The sequence below is a fragment of the Anopheles coluzzii genome, chromosome 3 (genome assembly GCF_943734685.1).
Source record: "Anopheles coluzzii chromosome 3, AcolN3, whole genome shotgun sequence".
In the NCBI taxonomy this organism is placed as follows: Eukaryota; Metazoa; Arthropoda; class Insecta; order Diptera; family Culicidae; genus Anopheles; species Anopheles coluzzii.
The window spans coordinates 55,570,222-55,597,992 of record NC_064671.1 but is presented as its reverse complement, the minus strand read 5'-3'; the positions used below and the strand labels follow the sequence as shown (position 1 = coordinate 55,597,992).

The following is a 27,771-nucleotide window of genomic DNA, read 5'->3' as shown; positions in this document are numbered from 1 at the left end:
GTAACAATAGTTAAATGACCCATTGGTTTCCAAATTTTACAATAAAAAATATCGTTACTTCAGAGATGATATAGATCAGGTATGTCAAACTGGCGGCCCGCGGGCCGCATGCGGCCCACGTGGACAATGAATGCGGCCCGCGAGAATATTTTGAGAAGTGCTGTAAGAACTGCAAACCAAAAATCTCTTCTTACTATTTGTCGAAGTGTATTCAATTTTCCAGAGAAGAACAACCATTGTGTCGCTATATTTTTCTAAATTAACATTAATGTTCCCATATTGTCTAACAAACTTATACTACACGTACGTACAGAACAACCGAGACCACGAATCTGCGTCGGATAAAATTATCGTAATTTAACAAAATTATTCATAAACAAGGGGTTCTTGTTATAAGAAATGAATATACCACCAGAACATTTGGGACTTGGAAATTAGCGAAAACTAATGTTTAAACACGATTTATTACAATTTTTCTCTTGAACTGTCAAAAAATTGCAGGCAAATATTTTTGTTATTCATCCAGCGATGGATAGCTCGGATTGCTTATAAAAAAAACTCGCAACAGGCAGCTAGATTTCCCCTACCTTTAACATAACTGCCGTGTGAGAACGCGACAAATAAAAAATATCCTATTTCAATAATAAGGATAAAAGAAATTGCATGTGACTTTAAAAGTATATTAAACATTTAAAATAAGAGCCCAATAAAAACTAACATTGCAAATTTTTAAATAAGAAACGATTCCAGATTTGAAGCGAGGAGTACAAAAAGTCAATTTGTTTAACAATAATGATTTTACAGTATTTTATATAAATATTGAGGTATATTTTTTATTCTCAACTTTGCGGCCCGCGAATCACTGAAAATCTGTACTTGCGGCCCTCTGATGAAATGAGTTTGACACAGCTGATGTAGATGATTATTTTTATACAAAATCAATCATATCTAGACTTTTATATAAGCGGATCAAACGGGACCGTATGATGAAGCCACGGGCTAGCTACAAAGGGAGAAGTAAGGAAAAAGAAGGTTTATAAAAAGCCCTCGAGATTAATAGGTGTTCCAAAGAGAACAGCACTACCTTCTTCTTTCCACTCACTCACAAAATCTATTTTTGATCTGAGAGTAAGACGTAGCTTCTACACGCTCATCAACGCCATCTCCCTCCTTCATTCCTAGTTTACTTTCAATCGCCATGCTAAAATTTAGCAAGCTCGAACTCTCCATGGGTCTACAATATTCTAAATTGTTTTAACGTATAAAGCATGACCATAATTGTAATGTCATTGATTTTGTGTTTTACAAACTTGTATGGCAGAAAGCAAGATCATGCAAACCATTAAGTGCAAGATTGTTATCACCATGTACTACATCCACCAGTCAATCATCCAGTCAACTAAACCGTACACATTTTCACAAACACCTCAGACTTCGAAGGCTAGCGCAGTGTTATTTGTAGCTATTCATTCTCAACCAGCTTGTTATTCTTATTCTCCATGCGAACAATCCAAGCGTTTCTATCAGCTGTAAGGAATTCATTATTCTATCTTCCCCTTAACAAACAGACAATCATGCGCACTGCTTCAATCAGCAATGTTATTGTGGCTGTATTATCCCCTCCACTCGCTTTGCCGAGCGCAAAACACTTCCAATTGAAACCGATTAGACTTCGTTGGTCAGTGTCGCGTTGTTCTCGGATTGGAACGGTTCTGAACAGTTACTGGTCGCAAGGATACACACATCTGTTTACCATCTGGCTTGTACGATAGCTTCACTTTGGTCGGTCGAATGAAGAAAAGTTTTCAATTCGCAAAGCTAAAAAGTGCTTTTCAATCGATTTTTGTGATTATTTGTACGGCAACAGAACGCAAATAATATTGTTTGCGCAGTATCGTCCCAATTTTCCCAAGCAGGGAAAATTATGTTTGTACGATGAATAGTGCAGCTTAACATTGTGTCTGTTTTTCGAGCCAGTTTTTATTTAAAGTGACGAATAATACAGTGTGCCTATTAATGGTGTATTTGCAGAAAATCAGCAAAATCAATCCTTTATTTGGATTTATTTCATATTTTCAGCACGAGTGTGTGAAACCGTCTTTGCGAAATATATTTCTTCAACCCGTGCACTAGAGCAAATGGAAGTAGTGTGTGAAAATTTTGGAAAAAGCGAATACTGCCAATTGAAGTGTGTGTGTGACCTTCCACTACAGCTTTCTAAAGTAAAAAGTGAATTCCAAATGAATGTTTACAGTTGCTTGCCTTAGTCTAACCAGCGTCAGTGGAAGCGTTTTCACGACCGCTCGTTTCGTTGCATGCTTCTTTCTTTGAGTGTGGAAAATCGACTGCTGGCGAGGAGAAGCATTGCTCCATTTTCCATCCGGAATAGCGCATATACACATACATACGGTGTTTTGATGTCATCACCGTAAACGTCATTGCTGTTCAGTTGCTCCTTCGGTTGTGTTTTCCAGCATTGTGATCCATTGCCGTGAACGGTGGTGTCCTTTCGAGTGACGTAGAGAGTGTGTGTGTGTGTCTGTCGGGTTGGAGCGCTTCGGGGGGACTAGCGCTCGTTTGATATCTCGTGCCACGGTGCCAGTCCCGTACGATTAGCATTCGAGTGTCCGTGCGTGCGGGTAGTAGCCAGTGCTAGCAGGGTACAAAAATATGTTGTGCCAAGAATCGAAAGGTGTAGTGAATAATTTACACAGGTCGCGAAAAGTATGGATAAAAGCTCTGTTCATTATACTCGTGCTGAATGCGCATGTGCTTGTTGTGACATCGCAGCAGCAGCAGCAGCAGCAGCAGCAGCAGCACCAACACCAACATCAGCAACATCAACAGCAGCAACAACAGCAGCAGCTTTTGCCCACAAACCTGCCATCACCGCAAAAACGAGGTAAACACTCATTTTTCCTCACTTGACGCACATTCCCGCCGCCAAACACCACATCATCACACTGCTGTCAGGATGCTTACCCGAGGCGGTAAGCCAAGTGTGTTTGCTCGTTGGTTAAAAGGAAAACGCTCGTGTGAAAATTCCGGGCTTTTCCGACCCGCACCGAACGCTCGTAGTCGTACGGGTTGGCTTTGACACACATTTTAAGCGTTCAGGAGAAGCGCTGTTTGAAGTATGCATACACACTGATTGTTCGCTGTACCGCATGTGTTTGGGTTTGTGCGTGCGTATCTTTTCCTTTGCATTTTATACCGGGCGGGGGAATCAAAGAACAGAGCCTTGCCGACTGATATGGAGCATTTTTAAATAAAAATTAACCCCAGCAAGCTATAGCGAAAGGAAAGGCGTAAAAACAGTATCGCAGCAGCAAAAAAGACCATCAGGCATTATAAAAACTCCATCTCCGCTGCTCGGTTGTTTCCAATTGCTGCCATGAAATGTGTTCGAAGACTGAAAAATGTTCGAGCAACTATACACGAAACGGGCTAGTGCAGGGAAAGAGCGACTCCACGGTTTGGCTTGCACTGCATCAACGTTATGAATGTGAATGAACCTTTCTGCTATGGCTGTGAGCACTTTTTTTCACCACCTGATGAAAAGTGTAGTTTTTGTTGTGTACTCCCGTTATTTTCACTTCTTTACTACCTCGTCCGAGAAGAATATGTTCGTATGCAAATCAAAGTGCTGTCAAGAGAAAATTTTGATGAGACATACCTCCACCCATCGGTGGCGGTTTCTGTGGGAAAGGCACTCAAAAACGCCTTTAAAGCACACGATGTACGGTGTGAGGACGATGCCTTGCTATTGCGAATCTCTTTGATTTTTTTACATTGACCATTAAGAAGAGATTTTTTTTTTGTTTAATGAACAGCAACAAGTTATGTTGCGGCTTGAAACATAAGTATCGCTTTCATCCGATTTACACACTTTTGTATAACTTCAGATGGGACAAGTATGAACAGTTCCAAACTGTTATGCTTAGCTGTTTAATGAGCACAGCAACCATGACTTTATGATTGGTACATAAAATAGAGTATTTTATGCAAACGATTAACGAAAGAGTTTACGGGTAAAAGAGTTTGTGCATCATAACCAGTGTGATTGAAACCATAAATTCTCCTTCTTATGTATGGCAGTGTAAGTGAAATTAAATTGAAATTGGTTGGTTAGTTTAAATTGGTTTACTAAGCCAGGAATTGGTATCGATTGGTAATATATGTTTATTAAGCTATGCTTCATTTTATTTTTATTTTATTTTTATTTTCCCGCTTTGTTCACGGTGAAAAAATAATGGTCAACGGGGAATCACAAGGAAATGCATTTAATTAATTATTACAATATGTTTTACATTCTAAATAGTTTGGGGAATTTAATATCCTTTGTTTTGATGTACGATAAGCCACATTCTGATTAATATTCAATGAAATATAGCTAAAAAAACACGTTCAATTTCATGCTACGTTTAAAGCGACGTTTACGAGGGAACGGTCTATATGAGGTTTGAACTGTTGAGAACTGTATCGCGCAACCGTCCCCTATTCTTAGTTTATGCAAGGCAGATTATATAGCACACATTATATAACTGGACATGTCGTTGTTCTAATTCTTAGCGAGTCGTGTTAACGTATATTTGACGGTAAAATAAATTTATTATACAAAACCGAACTCTGTGCCCTATTATTTTGTTATGTTATGAACTGTTAAATAATATCAACAACTAAACATAGATCCATTGTGCTTTGACAGATTCAATGATGGCAAAAGTATTTTCCTAAGATAATATATTCAAGGAATTTTGTGAGATAGTTTATATTCTACAAACCCTTTACTAAACGGCACCAAACATCAAACCCTCGTCAACGGTAAATTCAATTAAAGCTTTTCGATCTCGCACCGCACGCTGTTGGACATATTGATGGTTCGTTTCTCTCTCTCTCTCTCTCTCTCTCTCTCTCTCTCGCTCTTTCTATCTATCTCTCTGTCAGACTTACGCTTAGTCCATTTGTGATTGGCTGTCGTCCGCCAGAAAGCTGATATTTTATTTTCATCGGGAGTTTTTAACCAATTTTCTTTGCTTCTCTATGAGACAGGAATCGCAACCAGTTTTCAGTTCGTCTATGTCGATATAGCTTTGAAGTCCAAGAGGAAAGAGGAAACAAAAAAAGGAAAAGTCAATCCGGATGGCCATTGGGTCGATGGAACGGACCGAAATAGAAGCCAATATTGACTACGCACAGTAGTCTGGCAGAGCGCACGGTTAGAGAAATAGTAGAAGGATTCCAGCTCGTGCAAAATGCCCGGTATATTGGTTGGTTGATGTGCTGTAAATGGATGAGGCGTATTTTTTCTTTTATTCATGATATACACACTCTAACGAGAATGGGACTATGATTGAGGAATTTAAAACACGTTTGAAATCGTACTTGAAAGAGAAATGGCATCCTAAAGGTGTTGTAAGGACACATTGCATCGCAAAACAGGTTTTCAAATAATTAGACAGCCGTCTGTTGAATACGGATCTTAATCGTTGGCAGAAAACGTTACTACCTACGCTTTTGTAGAGGTTTTGTACGTTTCTAAACGAGCGAAGCACTTTTTACGGACTCCGTATGCTAGGTGTCGTGTTGATAATTCATGGAAAATGCTTAAGATAAAAACGGTCGGTATCCCTGAAGCGATGCGTGCAAGTAGTGGCGGTTTTAGATCATCTTTCTAAAAATGAACAAAAGAGATGGGAAGATCAACCATTGCTAGGCATGAAACAAAGCTACTGTGCATCTCCATCGAAAGTGCCATAACGTATGATAAGCGTATGCTAATTTTATTCATCTTAAGCACTGCCGAAACATCTCGTTCCACGTTTGTTGCAGGTTGCTGGGAAAAAAAAACATTGTTGTTTCAGAGTATCCAGGACTCTCCCAACCTTCTTGTTTCTCGTTGCCTTGAAAGGTTACGACCGTAGAACAGTGTATAGCATACAAAATTCTCAAAACGTACGTGATTTGAACCCGTACAAAATTATGCTAATACTAAATCCGTGTTTGTGCACATCCTTTGGAACATTCGTAGTTTTATACTGTTTCAGTTTTAATTGAAGTTTTAGATTCAAGTTTTTAATCATAAAAACATTTTCTCAATCATCACTTTTATAAGTTTCAACTATTCAAAGAACATTAGATTATTTAATCAATTCTATCTATCTATCTATTAATATACCACATAAGATATCAAATATAGTAGGTATAGATAAAACATTATTTTAGTCTAAAGTATAGTAAAATAATGGCCCTCCAAAATAAACAAAACTGTAGTTTTTCGCTAGTTTATCACACATTTATCATAAACTACCCATAATGACCTCGTAATTGTGTTTCAACGGGATGGTTAACAGTCCACATCTGTAAGAAAGTTGTTTATTAAATGATGCTCAGATACAATGAAATGTTAAGTATTTCCAATAGAAACAGGACTTTTCGTGTAATTAGATAGTAACTACTGACTTCTGTTCATAAAAACTACTTATATGTAACAAACAATGCAACAACAAGTTATACAAGAAATACGAGATACAATGCATAAACAACATAAATTTGCACAAAATACATCCGTATTTGGTTGTAATACCATTGTATAAAAAAAGGAAATTCAAACGGGATTTAAATTATCTGAACATATCGTTAACATAATTTGATTTACAACAACGTTGGTTTGTTTGGTTTTGAAGCGACTGTTATTTATTTTATTTTTTTATGTTTATTGGAAACAAGCAAGAAGTAGTCATACATGTCTTGAAGTAGTCATAATGTTGATTTGAAAACCTTCAACAATATCTGAAGCCAACTCACAATAACAAGGCCAATCAATGGAAGAAATTGATCTTAAGTAGGTAATTTGTGTCGTTTTAAGACCTACATGACCAGCAGAGTCATTCTCAGCGTCTGTTCAGTTGAAAAGATTAGCAGTTGACAATAAGCTCGTCTGTAAATTAATCTTGATTCAATTTTATTTCAAGTACAATTTAGTGCTCTTAAAACATTGTTTTGTAAAATGGTTAACCACACACTAGCAGCAAAATTGTTGCTAGCTTCAGTTATAATAATTTTCTAAAATTCTCTACTCTGTGTATGTTGGTTCTTGTGAAGAACTTCTTTATGAAGAAGTAATTTAATTTCGAAATCAAGGTCGTCGCTGAAGGAAAAAGCTAAACAGACAGAAAACAATAAATATTTCAAATGTATCCAATATAAATAAATATTCCCAACCATCTTTTGCCGTTACACACTCAACAGTTGTAGTACATAGTATAACCATGTTTGTTCTAACAGCCTGTTTAAACGAATCTCAAAATTATCGTTTTAGCTTTTCTGTAAAATAAAAGTCACCAATAAAATCGCAACCGTCAACTATTTACCAACATCCTTTCAAAGATTATTTTAAAGAATGAGAGCACGGCGTGTTACGCCAGTAGTTGTTCAGGTTTACCTGACTGTTTTCCATGTACAAGGTACAAGGCATTCAAGTCAACTAAGCGTATCGCTTATTTTTATTGCGCCAAATAAGCCCAAAGGGAGAAGTTGGCCACGATACGCAGCTACGTGACATTTTCCACGTGTAAAAGAATGGACACCAAAGAGAATGTTATGACTGTGCCACCGTTTGGACAGGACTACATGTCCAAACCATGTTACAGCTTTGGACCGTGGGATAAGAAGATTTGTAAACATCTATAAAACTGTGATTTCAATCATTTTTCATGCATCACGTAACGAATTAAATAAAGGTGTAAACTTAAACAACTTGGATAGCAAATTCTTATTCTTAAAAGAAATGTTTCTTTATACAAAATATAATAGTTTTTTTTTTTATTTAGTAGGAGTGGCTTCAACCGTATTGCTATTTATTTATTAATAGGATAAGTATACCAATTGTGGTTATAGCACCAATTATGGCTATAACAAACACTGTTTTCGCTCTAAAACAGTCTATTTGCATTCTAAAACCACGGACGGATATTTCATTTCAAATATGACCATTTTTCAACATTTGTGCTTCATTAGTTCCGTGCTGGCAACTTTTGTTTTTTTAAATATCATCCTTTTAAAATGTGTTGCCAAGATTTTTGGTATCTCTTGTCATTTTGCTAAGAGCAGGACTGCAGGATATATGGAAATGTTAATTTTACGTATTTAATGCTGGCTACATACTTATATTGGTGTGTTGAACTTTTTTTTACTTGATTTGAGTAGAAACAATGTCACAATGTAATTTTTGGTGTAAATATCCACGAGTTTTAGAATACAGCCACAATTGGTACAGCTATGGCGAATTGCTAGGAACACTATAGCCAGAATTGGTACCTTGAGATGCAATTTTTAATTGAATTTTTCAAGTATTTTTATAAATACTGAGTGAAAATAAAAAATACTCTCATTGTCTACACATTGTAGGCAGCAAGAAAACATATAGATTTTTGACATTTTTCGCAGTACTTATTGTTACAGGGGTGAAATCGGTATCTTGATGACATATTACTGCCATAATTGGTACACTTACCCTATAACTTATACATTTGTACATTTTATAGTTATAAATGACTTAAGACTGTTTTTTTTTTTGGTTTTTTAAAACACTTTTTTATCGCTCGTTTTCCTGAGCGTGGAACAGTATGTTGGAGAAATGTATCGCATCCTCCTCCTCCTCCTCCTGTACTCCTCAACGGTTGAGTTTTCTAGTTTCACATTTTTAACTTGCAAAGGATCTATCAAAATACTAGCAAACAGAGCAATACAGAGCTCCACCACGTCGTTTGCGTCACTTTGCTGGATTTATCTTTTGAATTTTTGAAAGGCCAAATAATCCAGCAAGGTTCAAAATAGGAAATCCTATTATTAAAATTATTTGCAAAGATTCATCAGTTAAAAATCGGGAACAGCGTGCGCAAAAGTTTCTTTAGTTCAAACAACAAAGCAAGAGCAATATCGCTTTTTTATCGCCTTTCACGCGATGTCGTCTCCATCCAAGACGCAAAATTATTGGACTATTGTTGGTGATATTGTAGAGGGTGGTACAAAGGCTATTATGGGCGAAAAATTATCGAGACAAACGTATATTTTGTAACTATCAAAATGCTTCCCCAACAAGTAATGCCTTCTCAGAAAAAGTAAAAACTAATTCCGTTTAATGAAAAATCTTTGACAATCGTTGTTTTTGTAAAAAAAGAACAGTGTGCAATCGTCGTGCTCTTAAGAACAACAATAATATTAGTTACAATGTTAGTGTAACGGGAAATTTAACATTGAGCTCGAAAATTGTCTTAGGTTTTAGAAACCTATCCTGGATGAGAACGGTTCTATAATGTAGGGGAAGGTAGGTAAAGACGGACACGTTAAGGGAAATGGTAAAAATCTAGGGATATATAAGTGCAACGACCATGAAAATGTGCATACATTATCTTACACTCATGTTTTATCAGAAAATGTGTTGAAATTTTTAAGTTTCCATCGATTTTTGCGTTTTTTTTTTCATGAATGAAAAAAATGGTTTTTTTCGTGCAGTTTTGAAATGTTCGGGTAAGACGGACACCTGATATGGGAAAGATGGACACCTGTAGAAAAGGTTAGAAAGTGAAGAGTTTTACAGTATTTTAACAAATTCTATCGCTTTCCACGTCCTGGTACGTTTATAAACCAATTCTTGGCCTATTGCAACGGCGATTCATTCAGCCATGAATTTTGGAATTGTAAACGGCGCTTGCAATATATCGTAGAATGCAGCATCTAAAGCATTATTGACATATCGCGCACTTACAGCTGAAGTTGCTCCAGTGTACAGAACAACAGTCTTGAACTTCCTTTTAGGAAATTACTCCGCAAAAGCCCACGACTCCAGTATTTATAAGGGACATGTTAATAGTTTGGATTTCCACCATGTCAAAATTCAACATTTGATTTTTGTAATCTCATAGAATTTCTCATCTTTTCCTGAAGAATGTCGTATCAATTTCTCATCTTTTTATTGCTTAAAGTTGTCCAAGTCGTGATAAGATATTGGATTTCGTGAAGCGCCTCATCAGCGTCGAGCGTGTAATAGCATAACGAGTGGCTACTATTTTGACCGGTGTTTCATTTCTCGCTTATTTCAATATTTTCTCAAGTTGTTGATTGGTTTATAACTTCGAAATACCCATATTTAAGGTATTTGAAGAAATTTATTCATCACCAATTGATATACGAAGCAAAATAAATCAATAAATTCGGTGTCCATCTTTCCCTACAGCAAAGTGTCCGTCTTTCCCGCTTTGGTGTCAGGATGTTTAAACCACCAGAAAACAATATTTTGTATTGCTTTTGTTGAGACGTTATCAACAGGATTCTTTCTTTCACCCGAATGTACAATAAATATTAGATACACAAGCGTTTTTTAAGCAACGTTAGTTTATTGTAGCTAAAAAATCAGTCGCTTGGTTCGGGGATCGGTGAAAGAATGGCTAAAGATCGTAACCTTTGCCACGTTCGGGAATTTGCGTGCTATCGGGACTGCTCGGCCCGATCGTTATCAGCACGACTCCACTTCGATAGTGTCCTCTATCGGGATTGACGGAAAACACCAATGTACCATCGAATTGACCGTTAATATTTGCTTTTAATATTTAACACTGGCCCCAGTGTTTGCGAGCCAGGCAAACACTCTTATTGGTACAATTCGATGGTGGCAGTTGGATGTTTTGTTCACGACCGCACATACTTTTGGCATTTTGGGGTAAATGCCTGAACTATCCTTTGCTATTTTTCTTCTAGCTCTTTTACGCCTGAATGTTTTCTTGCGCACTAATAGGTTGCCAACCCCTGCCTGGTTGATGTGCACTGCATGACCTTTTTGTTCCCCCGCTAAAAATGGCGATTCACTTCTCCCTAAATCATTTGCCATGATTATCCAAAGCAACTTTAACAACACAACACATATTGAAACAACATATTTCATATCCATTTGGCGAAACGTAATCTTTTCGCATAAACTATTTAAGCACTACGAATTAGTCCTCTGTATGGTTCACTTCTCCTGCTGCAAGTTCACTTCAGCACAACTATGCTCCGAATTTCCTCAGGAACTTTATATCGCTGGCAACGGGTGAGATGCGCAAGGAAACGACACAATTAACTTAACTTAATCCGTAGTCCTTTTCTTAAACACGCGCGTAATCCTTATAACATATTTCCTCGCACAGTAATTTGTCTTGTATTCATTTCAGCACGGTGATTCCGATTTGCCTCAGGAATCATTATTAGCCGGCAACGGGTGAAGCAAGGGATCACAATGTGGAGAAAATTATTTATTCGAAAGCGAATGATTTTTTAGAATGTTGAGACGTTATCAACAGGATTCTTTCTTTCACCCGAATGTACAATAAATATTAGATACACAAGCGTTTTTTAAGCAACGTTAGTTTATTGTAGCTAAAAAATCAGTCGCTTGGTTCGGGGATCGGTGAAAGAATGGCTAAAGATCGTAACCTTTGCCACGTTCGGGAATTTGCGTGCTATCGGGATTGCTCGGCCCGATCGTTATCAGCACGACTCCACTTCGATAGTGTCCTCTATCGGGATTGACGGAAAACACCACTGTACCATCGAATTGACCGTTAATATTTGCTTTTAATATTTAACAGCTTTCATTCTCGTTCTTTCGAAAGTTTTTTCATTAATGATTGCGACAACCCATTCATGAAATAAAACTTCCGGAACTATAAACAATACAAGTTGTAGAGCTTAAGATCGGCAGTAGTCAGATTAGATCCACAAGGGTGCACAAGATTGAAAATTTGTTTTGTTCGTGGATTTAACCAATTTTATATATATTATGAAAAAAATGTTCTCAAATGTGTTGTTTTACCTTCAGTTTGGATTCTACATTGTTGAATTACTCGAAAATTACCTTTTTCATGCATTTATGAGAAGTGTCCATCTTACCCGCAGTGTCCGTCTTTAGCTACCTTCCCTTATATACTTTCAGTGTTTTTTATTGTTTTCACACTTTTTTCTCAAATAAATGGTAATTATTCCTTTTTGAATAAAAATACTTGCTATTAGTGTGGTTAATATAGTTGATATTAAACTGATAGTAAACTAGTAGATAAAAGACTTTCCGTAGCTTGAGTCAGGGTCGTTTGAGTTAGGCAATGCAAATGATTGACAAAATCCTTTGATCAGTTAGATATGTCAAACAGGAGACAAATCGAATGTCTAACACGCATCATAATACAAAATCAACATTTTTGACACTTTTTCTGTAACACATAATTTCCCTAAATGAATAATTCGTCATTCCATATTACTAAATTATTATTATTGTTATTATTATTATTTATTGATTAATCTTCAACGGGCCATACGGCCTAATTTAGACGGGTTCAGGTAGCCGGTCTCGTGATACATTTGTCAACTCGTTCGACTTGACAATATGCCCATCATGGGTTCAAGCCCCGAATGGACCGTGGCGCCATACGTAGGACTGACTATCCTGCTCTGGGGGGAATCAATAAGTCACTGAAAGTCAATCCCACAAGTGGTATAGGCAGGCCTTGACCGACAACAGTTGTTAATCAGGCTAACTCTTTCGCGGGCCGGATTAAATGTTTCGACGGACTTTGCCGATCGATTCCATAAGGTATTCTTCTTTTTAGCGTAACGACCTACGTGGTCATACCAGGATATACTAGATTTCAAGACTTATTATTTCAAGAGACAATCACCTTGCAACCGTATAGTCAGTCTTTGCCGCGGGAGACAATTTATACGAGGTTTGAACCCATTTGGGTTTGGGCATGTAATTAAGTCGTTTGAGTTGACGACTGTATCTTGGGTCCATCCAAAGCATCATCAACGACAAAACATTTTCAATAACAATATACACAGTGTATTGAATTCAATAAGTGCAATTTCATTATTTTTCGAAAACAATATGATAAACATAATGATTTTGTGGCATGTGAAGTCGAATAAACAAAATATATACCAGATACAAATTCATAAACGAACAGACGAACCTCCAAGAATGGAATTTACTTTTCTTATATGGTTAAACTAACTAATATAACCTACTAAAAATAGTGCATTACTTCTTTTTTTTTAATGTATCAGTAAAATACTCAGTTATGAGTAAAAGTGAAAAATATTGAGCTAAAAAATTATTACTCCTGATTATGCATGAGGTTTCACAAATCATGTAGTGCTCAAACACAAAACGCATTTCTATGTTTTTGATTATACCTAAGGAATATACGTTTTACGTTACATTTTTTCCTCGCTAAAATTTAATATTTATGCATTAAACTTAACTTATTAATCTAAAATTCATTTACTAAACTTAATTTATGAGTTAAACTTCTGCTAAATGAAACCTAAATTTCTTAAAGAAGTGTGCAACGACATGCCAACATTTGTACAAAACTGCTTTATCTACAGCTTACCACATGTAAGAAGAAGGTATAACCATGCAAGAATGATACGACTTATACGAAGCTCCGACCGGTTAGTAGAGGTCACCAACACGATGCAATGCAGTGTGACGTGTTACTTCACATCCTCACCTGTGCAATGTAAAGATACCTATGTCTCCATTCTGAGTGTGTCCTTGTGTTTTCAAAGCAGTTGCGGTTGAATGATGAAAAAATAATTAACGAGAGCACTGCATTCACTTGGAAAAGTAATCTAGTGCATCGTGGCAGGATACACCACGCGCATGATTCGCTGCTTGATGTCCTTCCATGAACGCAGCAATCTCTTTTGTAGATAACGGTCATGCACAGATGAAAACTGTTGTGCTGCCATGTAACTTTGCTTTTTCTTTCATTATGATCTACTGCCCTCTACTTTTTGCTCGTGTAGTATAAAAACAAGAAAGCCCGAAAGGATAGATTGCGGTGGTAGTGGTGATAGAGAATCTGTTTCTTCTGTGTTTTGTGCACTTCACTGCATTGCAATTATTTTGGTTTGGGAGATAATGTTTACTATGAGACCGTGACGCCTTCTGTTTTACTTTCATAGCATTACTGTACAGCCGTTTCAGAGAGTAGCTGTTGAAAATAGATTAATTACAGAGTGTTAAAAATAGGATTTTTACTACAAATATTGTGCTATTATGTATACTAACAGGATCGTGTGAAATTAAATGAAAAAAATCGCTGTAACGGTGTAAAGTAAAACAAATATGTAAATATTTGATATGTTTATCGTTAGTTTGCATATCTTTCAATTAGGGTGCATTGGAATCAATTCAAAGGGAATTTCATTGTTCTTACCATTCGACCCGAACAAAAAAATTGAACATATTTCTTCAGATACAGGAATTATTTGCAGTACGAAATGCTCGATCTACTCGACTTCGCAGTATGAAACTCGATACATATGAATTTCAGTATACGATTGTGTTTACTTCAACCATTTTGTTTGCTTCATGTATTTTTTAGTTATTCTTGTAATTTTTGGTGATACTGCACAAGTTTAGTTAACATTTTTAACACTTTGACGGCCGTGCTCACCACTGTGGTGCGATGGAATAAAGTATCGTTTGACATCCGAGCGCACCCCAGTGGTGCGATGGCGTTTTCACTGCGCGCAGGATATTTAATTGATAATTGTTCATTATTTAATGGCATTTTGTTACATCTAGAATGTTACATCTTCAGCCTGCCCAAATTACTCACAACAGAGTAGAACAAAAGAACACACAGGATTAGAAATAAAATATCATAGCGATGTACCATCAAAACGAGCTGGCGACACGCACAGTTTTTTTTAACAATAGCTACGGCGCTTTTCGAAGAAACGAGAGCGAATCGTGCGGCCGTCAAAGTGTTAACATGCATTTTTTTATCAAACTTAAGCAATACTTATTTTCATCGATTTAATTTCAATTCTTTTCAAGTTAAGTACAAGTGAAACAACATTAATGATACAGGGTTTTCCACGATTTATTGGTTGGTTCCCATAATTTGTTGGTTGCTTCCCATATTTGTTTGGTGTGTTCCTACGATTTTTTGAGCATTTCCCAGAGACTTTTGTTTCAACTGTATTGATATTCAATCGGACGTAACCAATAATATATGGGAACGAACCAACAGTCTCTGGGATAAGATGAACAAATCGTGAGACGAGCCCAAAAAATGATGGGATCCGACCAATAAGTCGTAGGAAACCATGTAAGAGAAAAATTGTGGAACAAGGGATGTAGTTTATTAACTATTTGTCAGTCTTACTCAGGTCTACAAAAATGTTTTATTTATACATATACACTTATAATTTAAGTTACTAAATAATAGACGATTTCACGCCACGAAGCATGAAAAAGTATCCAAATCAACATGAGTGATACATACAAATACAGTTTATGTGTGTGATTATGTCCAACGGGCACCCAATAGGGTATGACAAGATTCGCGAAAATTCCATATTTATCACATGCTCACACATTGTGATAAAATATTCTCCGTGAAATAGGTTGTTTGTATATACATACCTCTCATCGAATATTACGGTATGACACGGCTATGTATCTGAACACATGCTTATTTATAAAAAATAGCAAAAATATTAAACCAACATACTGTTTTTTAGTAATACTATTAACGAGTTTATTGGTTACAAATAAAGTGGTTTATTTTTGTTATTTTTTTAATTTTCTTATTTTTATAATAGCATATGCATAAATGTATTATTTAATCTTCGAACAATTTTAATTTTCACTAGTGTTGTTTAGTTTTAATATTAGTAAGTGATGATCAAGTTTAAATTGAAAGTATTATTGGCAAGGTCGGTGCCATGATACAGCCAAATTGCTAGAGCTTATAGCGATGAAACCATAGGTTCAAGCCTTCTATGGACTATGCTTGCTTTGTCCTGCTATAGATACACTATTCAGTCACGTATAGTCAAAACCATGGATGGTTTCAGTTTAGATGGTTTAGCTAGCTTGAAACAAGAAGAAAAAGATTTACTTGGGTAACTCCTGCAATAACATACAACAAAATTAACTATTGAATTAACCTTTGAGGTCCAGTGTTAAATTATGTTCTCATTTTAATTAAAAAATAAAATTAGAATCATTTTCAGTGTTGTGTTTTTTTCTTCATGTGTAACCAACACCTACATTCTAAATAACAGATAAATTTATCGTTCCCTAAGGAATTTTGTATGTCAAGATGCTGGCGTTACTAAATGCACGAGAGAATCCAAGTTAATTTCTTCAGCACCAACAAATTCGTTAACCAACTTTGTGTTACGCCCCACAAATTCATGAAGCGCTACAAATCATTGCACCCTACAGGCACTGCTTGTCGAACGGCGTTGGCGACCAGGCTAAGCGTGAAAGACCATGCGCCTCCATTATAGCGCGAGTGTCTTTGGTTCAGTACAAATTTCATCCCCACCAATTTCCCTTTTGCTCTTGCCGCTTGTACTTTTTACAAGAATCTTTCTCACGTCTCCGCTGCTTTAGATTGTTTCTCTCTGCTTAATTCGCATATGGTACCGTCCCGAATTTAAGGATCACGTATATATCGGCCGTTTGTGTATGATTTATACTTCCTGTTATTATTAATACGTTCATAAAAAGGCGAAACATAATTTGGGCTGGTAATTAAATTTATACGAAACACAGAAAGGAGCAGCCACCATAGAGGTGGTGCACATGGCATCTGTGCTTCGCTGTGTTGCTCGCTTGCGGCAAGTGTGGACTCCCAAATCCCTAGTGAAATATGGTTTTCCGGTTGCGGAATCTGCTCCTCATCGGATATTCATTGCCTGCTGGGAGTGCCCGTTTAGGGAACGTGTCCTGAAGCGAAATCTAAGCTAACCTGAGCGTTGGAAAAATTCGTCGTTTCACACTAACTTGTAGATTGTTCTAACACAGCGGGCAGTGTAGCTCGAGTGAAGTACAAATTTCGGACCAAACGGAACACGTGACGTGATTCAAAGTCGGAAAAGCCATTCGTTTCTTATACAGAGCCCTGGAGTTTGAGATGGCAGATTTTATCCCAAAAAAAGTGGTTTCCTAACCACGCCTAGTTTAAGACAAACATTGAACTTATACAAGTGTGAAGCACATGCTTTAAAATGTTAGTGTTGTAGATTCAGGCTACGTGCAATAATGCAATTATGTTCGCTTTTGAAAATTATAAATGACTATTGAAACAATCTGAAGCTCCGACAAAAGTGTCTAATGATTGCTCTTGTGTATGTTTTTAATTTTTATACAGTTTGTTGTATAGCTGTAGTCCAACTGTGGTTCAAGGTGAATTGTCTTTACTTTTATGTTTTTTATATCATACATAATTGTTTATTTTATTTAGGTCGTTATTAATTCATGAATATGGGAGTTTATATTTTTATTGTATTTCAAAGGCACATCCAAAAGTATGACCGTACAGTTTTATGTTTGGAAGTAATATACTCTTATACCATTGAATTATACTCCTTAAATTACATTTCTGTGCTATACACCATGTTTCTTATAGCCAAATTAATAGGTGTTGTTATACATTTTAACTTTTTTTCTTTTTAGCCGGTAACACTGCCGACGGTGCCAAAGACCATTGCAACAAAACTGTTGACATCTACGAGGATATTTCTTCACCAGAAGTTACAAACCTTAATCGCAACCGACCACTCACATGCTGGTATCGGTTTCGCAGCTTCCGGGGTGCACCCCGCGATTGGGTGCTACGGTTGAATTTCAAAAAGTTTAAAGTAGGAACTCTACTAAATGCGACACACTGCGATGGAGGCTACTTGCAGGTGAGATTGTTAACCAAAAACAAACTAATCGATCAGACTTTTCTGTAAAATCCTTTTTCTGCCCAAAATAGTTTTATGTCGCTCAAAGCAGATTTCATTTTTCGCTTCTAAAACCCTGCGTACCAAACAACAAATTTTCGTTCCCAATTTGACGGGCAACTAAATAACCCAAACACTGCTAGGAAAGGTACATCTTTCTTCATTACATACATAGTTGAACGGGAAAAAAAAACAACCGGAACCGATGAATTGGCAGCTCGGAGCGACGATTTGGCATTCGTTCCAGGAAATGAATTTTCATCCAATGGATTGTACATTATTTATTCGTTGGAGCAACTTGTCACGTACGCCAACGGCAACATCCGATTTACTCCGTCCAATTCAACTTGCATCGTTCGTTTTCGTGCAACACGACCAATCGAATGGTGGAATTTGGTGCCAAAAGTTCCATCAGTCTGGTGGAAGCATTCCATTCGGATTCCCCGCTTTGCTCAGTGCGAAGCAGAATGGATCAGAATAACGTTCCCTTTTTTGGATGACGAAAGTTGTCGTTTTACTTGCGCTGTAATCTCAGTTCCGGTGCAGTACACCACCAATGACTGGTGTGCTGGTGGCTGAAAATGACAGTTGAAAAATTCCCTTTCTCAACGTAGCCACTGACGTTTCTAGGATGATAGAGATATGGTTGTAGTTCAACGAAATGGGGTTTAAACTAACGTACTACGATAGAGCTACGATCGGAACTCTTTTCTATGAAATGCACTATGCATTGCGGTTGAGTACACATATCTCAAGATAATTTGTTTGCAAATTTATTGTCATATCATCAAATAGCTTAACTATCACTAAACAAATCTTTGTTGGATAATACGTATGCAGCGTGCTATACACTTTAACCAACAATCACCTATTGTGCTTTGTTGAGGTTGTCGCAAAACCCCACAAAAAAACTTGTATTGAATGCTCGTAAAAACGGGATCATTGCACCCGCAATGTGATATGCGCAAATGGCACAAGCAAATGTACTCGGATTGACCTCGTCATCGTTTGCCGCAGCTTCAGAACGGTGCTCGTTTGCATTCTCACTCGACACCGACGGTGCGGGCATATTTCACGACGGTGAAATGCGGATAATCCTCTTAATGAGATGAAATTATTTCATAAATTATGAACAATTCCCCGACGCTACGAAACGGTGCCCTGATTTCCAATTTTGGTTCGTTAGCGAAATCATATTCCTTCACCGTTTTCTCGGAAAATAATAGTCGATATTGGAAATGCTCAAGACAGGACTGGATACCATCGTCTTGAATTATACATTCAGTGTTAAAGAGGAGACTCTTGCACGAATAAAACGTCTGCTGGGAATAAATTTCAACATATATTGATCAGCTTAAAAAATATAGGATATATTTTCCTAACGGTTTTACTCTGAAAAGTAACAACAAAAAACCATTATATTTTTTTAATACGCCCATACTGATAAATCAATTTTAAGGTACTATAAACGCAGCAATTACGCAAAAACGCAGCGATTCTTTTCCAATAGCAATTGTTTTGCATTATATTATGTTTGCATTAGACGATAGAAATAAAAACACACAGTTTCTATTTTCAAATCATTGTTACATTTTTATTTCAATCTTTGTCAGCTTTCAAATCAGCATTCTTCTTTTAAATAATGTATAGGTGATTGCATTTCTCTTCATTGTATCATATGAATATTTTATCGAAAATCGCATTCATCGACTTTATATAACACAAAATGGATTAATGGCAGTATATTTGTGTATATTTGCCACTTATTCATCAGTTGATCGATCAAATCGAATATTTTTAATAACTTTTTAAAAAACTCGAAATATCCCGCATAAGTTTCATCATTGAACTATGTTTTGCATATAAACTATTCCTACCCAACTCCTCGCTTTACTTTCTAGCTTGGTTGTATACTCATAATGAATTTTTACAAATTACTTTCTTTTTTATAATTAGGAGTAAGAGAATCCAAACATGTTATTCATAACATGCCTAATCTTTATCATTTGGCTAATACTCACAGGGTCGTATTGCTTGACCCATAATTAGATAATCTGTTTGTGAGGCAATGGCAGTCCAGATAGGCATCAATTTAATCATTTGAGCTTGATTGGTTTTCAATATAATAATTATTGAGATTCAAAATTTTATCATTCACATTCGATCTTTAAAGTTCAATCAACATCATACACATTGTGAATTTCGTATTGTTTTTTTTTCTATTAGGATCCATAATCCCAACCACGTCCAGCTACATTGTGCTGATCATGTTAATTAAACGAATTTACGTAATTATTTTCTTTTCTCATTCGTAGATAGTGGATGGCAATGCCAAAACCGATGTGTCAAACCGTCGAGAACCGGGTCAATTCTGCGGCGAATCGGAGCAACCGCAAACGTTCATCAGTGAAACAAGTGCCGTCAAAATAGTCTTTCACACCGATAACTTCACCGACCAGGTAAATACCGTTGCAAGCACAACCGTAATCGATTTTTGTTTTAGTGTTGAATTTGTTGTTGCCGTAGCGGCTAGCCGTACTCTTTTAAAGTCCATCGTCCAGTGATGCACCTACACACTAAATCGGCGATACTTTTCATACTAGACTAGAACTGTTAGTGCTAGGGAGTGTATGTATGCTGTCGATGGTGTGTTGCCGAGTATATCATTTGCCTGATAGACAGCAAACAAGGTATTCTACTTAAAGATAGTAAATAATTAATGATCAACCATACAAACCATTTGCACCAAAAGGTTTAGACCATGGACAATTGAAAGTGCTACTCGGTTTGTAATAATTTATTATTTTATTAAATTGTTGTTGCAATTTTTTTGCGTTTCCTTTTACTTGACTATATTATATATATGACTGAGTAAACTCTTAATTTTTATCGCACATAAATATTAACGTAACAAAATAAATCGAGATCTCAATGCTCAATGCTCATGGATTCAATCCCCGAATGGATCGTGCCCCCATACGTAGGACTGACTATCCTGCTATGATAATTAATAAGCCACTGCAATTTTACAAGTGTACATTTTACTAGAATTTTACATGCAATTGGATCTTTTTGGTTATGGAGTTATTTTTTCGATAATTTAATGAGACAGAAAAAATAATACTCATTACTAAAATTTAATGCAACTTATATTTTTTTAAATCACAACATTAAATGAATTAACTATGATTCAATTTTCGTTCATTCGATAAAACCTCGATTGCGTTACTATTTAATGCAGAAATGTGGGCTGCATGATTCAATGAAATCGTTGAGTTAAATCGAATAATATAGTACCAATTGTGCAAAGTTATTAGTAGAAGCTTTAAATTTCATGTAAAAAAACGCCACAGTTTTTCATCATTGTTTCTCTGCATCCCATGCTATCTATATGAACAAATTATGCCAATGAGTCTGGTCGATTGCACTTTGATTTCACCAAATTGAGCATATTGGTGGCAATGAAAGAAATGGTACGGTTTCGCATTCAATCAATCCCTGCAAACCATTCGGATTGCTCATTTCAGTTGCGAAATGAAGCTGCGTTAGAGTGGAAACCTGATTTGCCACTTTTGGCACAACGCATTCGATCAATACCTGTCACTAATGGCGTATGTTGGTTGGGGTGTGCCCCTGCTCGTTGCAGACATATTTCGCGTTCGACTCTGGCGCAGAACAACAAATGGAGGTATTCAACCGATACGGCCCGCACCCGGAACTTTATCCAAATCGTCGGGGAGAAGTGGTGCAAGGGTAAGTACCAGCTGCTGGCAGAAGCTTATATGCGCGATGTGCAGCATCACTACACTCGTTGCTACCGAAACCGGTCTGCATTGAGCGGACCGTTGGGGATTTAGTGGAAGTGCATTCATTTATTCAAAACTATCGCCAAAATTGATTTATTCAATGAATATAAATGACTACTTAAGAGTTGATTGAAAGTGCGCGAGATGCTAAATTCTTTCCATTGGTTTGTATTTTACCCGATAGTCGTGTTTGTTTTTCTGTTTGAATCATTCGATACCTCTACCGGGTTTCTGTTACACTTATAAAGCGATGTGCTAATGTATGATTCTTTCTCTTCCATGCTTCATTTCCATACATTTATTATTTTGGTCGACTGTGCCGCTGGCCGCAACTATTTACAATTCACTTGCTGCACCAGGTCGTACTGTGAGCGAGAATTTCGCGACTGTCGACTACAGACGTGCTATGTGCAGTCACCCGCTTATCCAGGGATATATCCGCGAGCGTTGAAGTGTCGCTATCGGTTGCACACGAGACTTCCTTTCATCAAGCTCTACATCCAGAACGAACAGTTTGCCGTGGACGGGCAGAGGTAAGTGGCTTCATGGACCAGTTTGCCCGAACACGAGTTCTGAATTCTTCATCGGTCGGGACTGTGGAGCTTTGATCTTTGATGTCGATAATGTATTGAGCGTTCCTCTCTATTTTCATGTTTCGACCTTACCCCAGGTGTGAAAACATCATGACATGTCCGATGAAGGAGATAGGGTCCGGCTCCGAACACTGCCCCTACGATTGGTTGGCGGTGTACGATGGACGAGACGAACATGCACCACCAATTGGAAAGTTCTGTGGGATGGGGAAATTCCCCTTCAGCATCATTGGTAAGTGCAAACAAGTAGTTTTGCCGAGCAAATACTTCAATACCGCAGCCAGCCTACCTTTGGTGTTCGGTTTCACATGCTACTTGTGAGCAACGGGGTTAAGCGGCATTACATTTCAGCTGTGTGAAATTTATTTTTATATTTCCAGGAACATCGCAACATATGTATGTGGAGTTTGTATCGTCACCAGCCGGGCCACTACTGAACACGGGTTTCCATTTCAATGTGGGAAATTGGCCCGGGCATGTGGAAACGGTTGGAACAAAACATGGCGCATGCGATTGGTTACTTAGTTCTGATGCGCTACGCGCTACCAGTGCGTCCGAAGGCATTTTTCTAAGTGTAGCACATTGGTACCCACCAAACACATCCTGCAGCTACCATATACAAGGGAACGAGGACGAGGTCGTTCGGCTCTACTTTCCTAGGTTCGTGTAACTATATTTCATTGCCAAACGTTTGACCTAAACATTGTAAGCTATTTTGCTTATTCAAACTATTCCACATTTCATTGCTATTTGTACAGCTTCCGAATAAACCGTATCGAAGCGCCTATCATAAAGCATGAGGAGGATTGCGCAGAATCGCTCACGATCTATGATGCAAACAATCCTGATCCGGCCCGTATCATTAAAACATTTTGCGATACCTTCTCCCGGCCAATGGAAAAGATCGATTTTGTTAGCACAGGTCGTTCGCTGTATGTAAAGTTCCTCAGCAAAACCGGCTCATATAGTGGCAGCTCGTTATACTACTGGGCTCATTACGATTTCTTCAACAACACCAGGTTTGGCGATCCCGTGCCAAACACGCTCTGCGATGAAGTCTTCTATGCCTGGAAGTACAGCCGGGGCGAGCTTAAATCGCCACGGAATACGCTCATCTACAAGCGTGCCTCCGGTAGCGATGTGCGTTGTCAGTACAAGTTCATCACGGATCGACGTTTGTTCTCGCGTGTAGTGGTAGAGGTGACATCGGTGACATTCAAAGAAGTACCCTACTCGGTAAGCGCGTGCACCCGATGCCACGAGGAGCGAGTGGATAAGCTAATTTTATGGGAAGAACGTGACAAGAGCCAAAACCGATTGGCTTGCTTCTGTGACAACATTCCCCGACCGGTGCGTATCATATCCTCGGGGGATCAAATGAATCTGGAACTTATCATTCAAGGACAGCACGCCACGACAAGCTACTTTAAAAATCCAAACACTCTGTTCGAGGCGAATTACGAGTTTGCACATGGGCCGATATGTGGACCAATAACGTTAGGTCCTTCGCCCGATGGAGAGCTAGTTTTTCCTTACAAAAATGCACTGGGATTCCAGCTGACCGAAAACCGTAAAGAAAAGTGCATCTGGGAGCTTAAGGTAGCGGCACAGCGTGACCTCTGGCTACACCTGGATAAAGCACGGTTTGCTGAGCGAAGCTGTGAGCACGGCCGTATCGAGGTGTATCTCGCCGGTCGGCTTGAGCCACGCTTTATCATTTGCCCTGAAAATGTGAGCCTTGCGCGGGATCTGCCCATTCTGTCAGCGGCCGAGCTGGGTGCCGTGGAGAACGAAAACGAACCGCTACCAGTGCTAATACAGTACACGGGTGACAGTGCCATCGGCAAGAACGCATTTAAATTCGTTTGGACAGAACTGTTCCATCTACCTCGCAACGCCGACGGAACGCTGGCAACTTCCGCAATGTTCAAGGACAGTTGCGATTTCTACTGTCCCGGCGATCAGCACGTTTGCATACCGGAGTATCTGCTGTGCAACGGCGTGCTTAACTGTCCCAACGTGACTGGCCTGCGCGTAGTAGAAAGCAACATCGATAAAAACTACGAGTACATCGAGGAAAATTATCTACGCACCGGGCTTTTCGATAAGGAGTTCCTGCTCAATATCGAGTATTTGACCGACGAATCGCTGGAGCTCTGCCGGACCAAGTACATACCGGGCAGCCGGCCTGGGCAGGTCGAGCTACCAGACGTGGTAGAGTGCTTCCAGTTTCCGGTGGTGCAAATGGTTGTCGCTGGCATCATCGTCAGTGCGCTAATCATTCTTGCGTTCGTTATCTACTGCCGTCTGTACGGGCAGAAGTACTACGAATGAGAGGAACCACACTAGCGTTGGTTGTAGCGTCCCTGCATCCGCTCTATAGACTATCTCTGATGAGGTAAGTTGTTAGGTTTTTTTGTGACTCTTTTCACATTCCCGACACCGTTTTCTTCGCTCCTTCATTAGTTAATCAGCATGGGTAGACGCAACGAGCGAGCTTATTGTGTGTTGCGCAAAGGTACTAGGAACATAGCAAAGGACTAGTAACACAGCATGTAGGGTTGGAGTAGTAACGTTCACCACCATTTACTACTACAGAAATATTCCATTTCTTATGAACTTTCTTTATGCACTGATTTTTGAAAATTTTGAAATTGTATTACAGCAATTATCTTATGGTGAAAATGAATCCCTCTCACTGATAAGAAAGCAGTTATCACAAGAAAAATGGCACACACAAAATTAGTATGAACTGTGACAAAGTTTTGAGCACCAAGCAAACTAGTTTAGAGAACATTTTCTTTACTTTTTTCCGTAGTAAACAATAGTTCAGATTCTTTGTTATTTGACATTACACGAAAGAGCCCCATTTCATGAGCGACATTGAAAGAAGCAAGTAGTGTTTGAGGTGGTGGTGGATTCTATTAGACAGAAATGAAAGTGCATCGGAAAGTATTGCAGGGTAGCTTGTACACGGTGCATTACAGCGATATTTAACAATCGTTTCACCGAAACATACATTGTTGTTGAGCGCAGTGCAGACATTGGATGCAGTTAAACTATAGGCAAATAAAAGGCAATTCTTTACGATAATGAAAAGAAAATTTAAAAAACAACAAATCTTTGCACAACTTGTACATAAGTAAACTTTAAACTAAGAATCCTAACAACAACAAAACAAAACTCACAAACAAATAAGAACCAGAGTGGACTTAGGCCAAATAGAAGCGTAAAGGAAACACGATTCAAACAAAAAAAATGGAAGTAGTAAAATCACAAATCTAGGGAATATTATGAATCAATTTCAATTACTATATACAACGGAGCGAAGAGGGAAGTAAAATTGAAAACAAACTCTTAACGGAATGCCATATATTCAGCGTAGCACATTGTTGGAGTGAGGAACTATGAACTGTTTAATGGGTGGAGTGATGAAAATAGATCGAAAATGTTATTAAATTGAGTATGTAGTGATTGTGAGCGTCGGTGAACCCTGTTGGGTACGGTGAAAAATAAAGTGAAATAGCATGTGAATGCTGATACAAAAAAAGAAGTATTGTTTCGATTGTTTTTTTTTTATATTTCTATCTAATGTTATTATTTCCAATCTTAAATAAAATAAATTGACAACTACTTTTTGTTTAAACAACATGGTATAGAAAGTTTTGCGTTGGTTAAATGATTGTTTGTAGCATTGCAATACCCAAATTGTTTCTGTTGTCTTCATTTTCTGTTAATATGTTTAACCACATCATATTGCTATTGTAGGTAATTTCAACAATACACTCCTGGAACAAATAACTCCGAAAGAGATGTAAGCCATTTTTAGGGCATGATTTAAATGTCTTCAATGAAACCGTTAGACCTATCGGGTAATTTGTAGTCCCGGTGATCTAACAGTATTCTTCGATGCTAGCAGATATATCCTCCTTAATATGCCATGAGCATGGTATGTTTGTTTCTTAATGAACGGAATTAGAATCTACCGTTGTACGAATGACAACGATTTTCAAAAGACAACAACTTCAACTCTTGGAAACAAGAATCTTTTGTCTGCGATATGCAGCATCGGGGGGGGGGGGGGGGTGGAGGGGGAGGCAGCATACCAGAGAAAATGTGAAATAACTCAAAACATGTTACCTGATGCTTCGGAAAGAAAGGAATGTAGCTCATACAGCCAGTTCGATTAGCAGAACGACAAGAATGCTTCTACCCGTGTTCATCGTTATATGCATACATTTTATATGTTCCTTGTTCCTTTTGTACATTTCTATACGGTACAATAGTAACTGTGGTTACTATATTTCACACTTGACATACATATGTAAAATGAAATTTCAATTTTTGATTGATTGGTAGTTTTTTTATAAACAGATTAGCATATTTGATGTATTTATTGCTATAGTTTCTGCGACTATCAGAAACACTGAAACCGTGCGTAAGTATGGCTAGCTAAACAATGTTACATGTTACAACAATGTTAAACACTTCTTCTTCTTCTTTTTGGCACAACAACCGCTGCCGGCACAACAACCGCACAACAAGACGGGTACAGACAGGCTGCCGGTCAAGGCCTGCCTGTACCCACTAGTGAAGGCTTTCAGTGACTTTTTGTTACTGTAGCAGGATAGTCGGGGCTTGAACCCATGACGGGCATGTTGTTAAGTCGTTCGAGTTGACGACTGTACCACCAGAACGGCCCATGTTATCATTTATCTTTTGAATTATGGACCGCCAAATTATAAATACAGCAATAGAACATTATAACTGTTTTATCCTGTTACAATTTTTCCCTTTTTCCACATCAGTTTTTTTCTCAGCCTCCCGCTATTGTAGCACCATATATGAAATTGTCGTTACACTTTGGTACCAAAAATAAATACGCTACACATTTATCATGAAAATAAATTTGTAACAATCAAATTAAACGGCACGTCATAAATTATGTAAAATGATTTCACAAATCATCGTTACATAGCACCACCAAACCGAATCACAACGGTGCGTCGTATTTGATACGTCCTGCATGAAAGGGTACGACGACATTTAAAGTGCGTAAACGAAGCAGGGCAAAACAAACTTATCAAAAGAAACGACCTTATAGCGATGAACCATGATGTTTCATAACTGCTTTTCTGGTGATGGTCTCCCACACCACCGTGACATGGCATTCAGTATGCGTTCAAATGTCAGCGCATAACGATTTCGTATTACGATTTCACATTAAGAAGCACAACATACGCTCAAAGCCTTCAAAGCTGTGCTTTTCATTACGTGGAGCAATTTATTTTGTGCGAGACAGAAAATCACATGATTTATAGTTTAATTTTGCATGTGACTCGAATATTACGTTGGCCGAAAAGTTACGTGATTACAGGTAGTAGACACATGAATGAAATCGTATTGTAACCTGCATATATCGAGTGGGTTTATGAGGTTAATGAATATAATATATGCAAAATATTATCCAATATATATGGAAAATGATTTAGAGAGCTAGAAAATGATTCATGTATTTAATGAAGGACTTAATATTAAATGATTATTATTTTACCTCCCTGTTACTTAGTTTCTTCAAACAT

General features: G+C 37.8%; 1 protein-coding gene across 2 annotated transcripts; it reads left to right on the top strand.

The window, feature by feature from the left end:
• Positions 1 to 1,663: 1,663 nt before the first annotated feature.
• Positions 1,664 to 25,742, top strand: LOC120957543 (uncharacterized). Of its 2 annotated transcripts, none has more exons than XM_040379798.2 (9): positions 1,664 to 1,763; positions 2,080 to 2,902; positions 17,519 to 17,751; positions 20,106 to 20,249; positions 21,437 to 21,543; positions 21,956 to 22,129; positions 22,267 to 22,421; positions 22,570 to 22,849; positions 22,948 to 25,742. In XM_040379798.2, exons 2-9 carry the CDS (start codon positions 2,671 to 2,673, stop codon positions 24,521 to 24,523), a joined length of 2,901 nt encoding a protein of 966 aa, XP_040235732.2. In that variant the 5' UTR covers positions 1,664 to 1,763; positions 2,080 to 2,670; the 3' UTR covers positions 24,524 to 25,742. The 2 variants fall into 2 exon arrangements, with proteins under 2 accessions (XP_040235732.2, XP_040235731.2); XM_040379797.2 differs by having other exon boundaries at positions 1,669 to 1,782.
• Positions 25,743 to 27,771: the final 2,029 nt, after the last annotated feature.

Bases quoted from the DNA above. Each gene is read 5' to 3' on its own strand.
- LOC120957543 (XM_040379798.2), top strand. From the start codon at position 2,671: ATGTTGTGCCAAGAATCGAAAGGTGTAGTGAATAATTTACACAGGTCG. The intron at 2,903-17,518 runs GTAAACACTCAT...TTTTCTTTTTAG, and splicing joins GCCATCACCGCAAAAACGAG to CCGGTAACACTGCCGACGGT. The intron at 21,544-21,955 runs GTAAGTACCAGC...TTGCTGCACCAG, and splicing joins CGGGGAGAAGTGGTGCAAGG to GTCGTACTGTGAGCGAGAAT.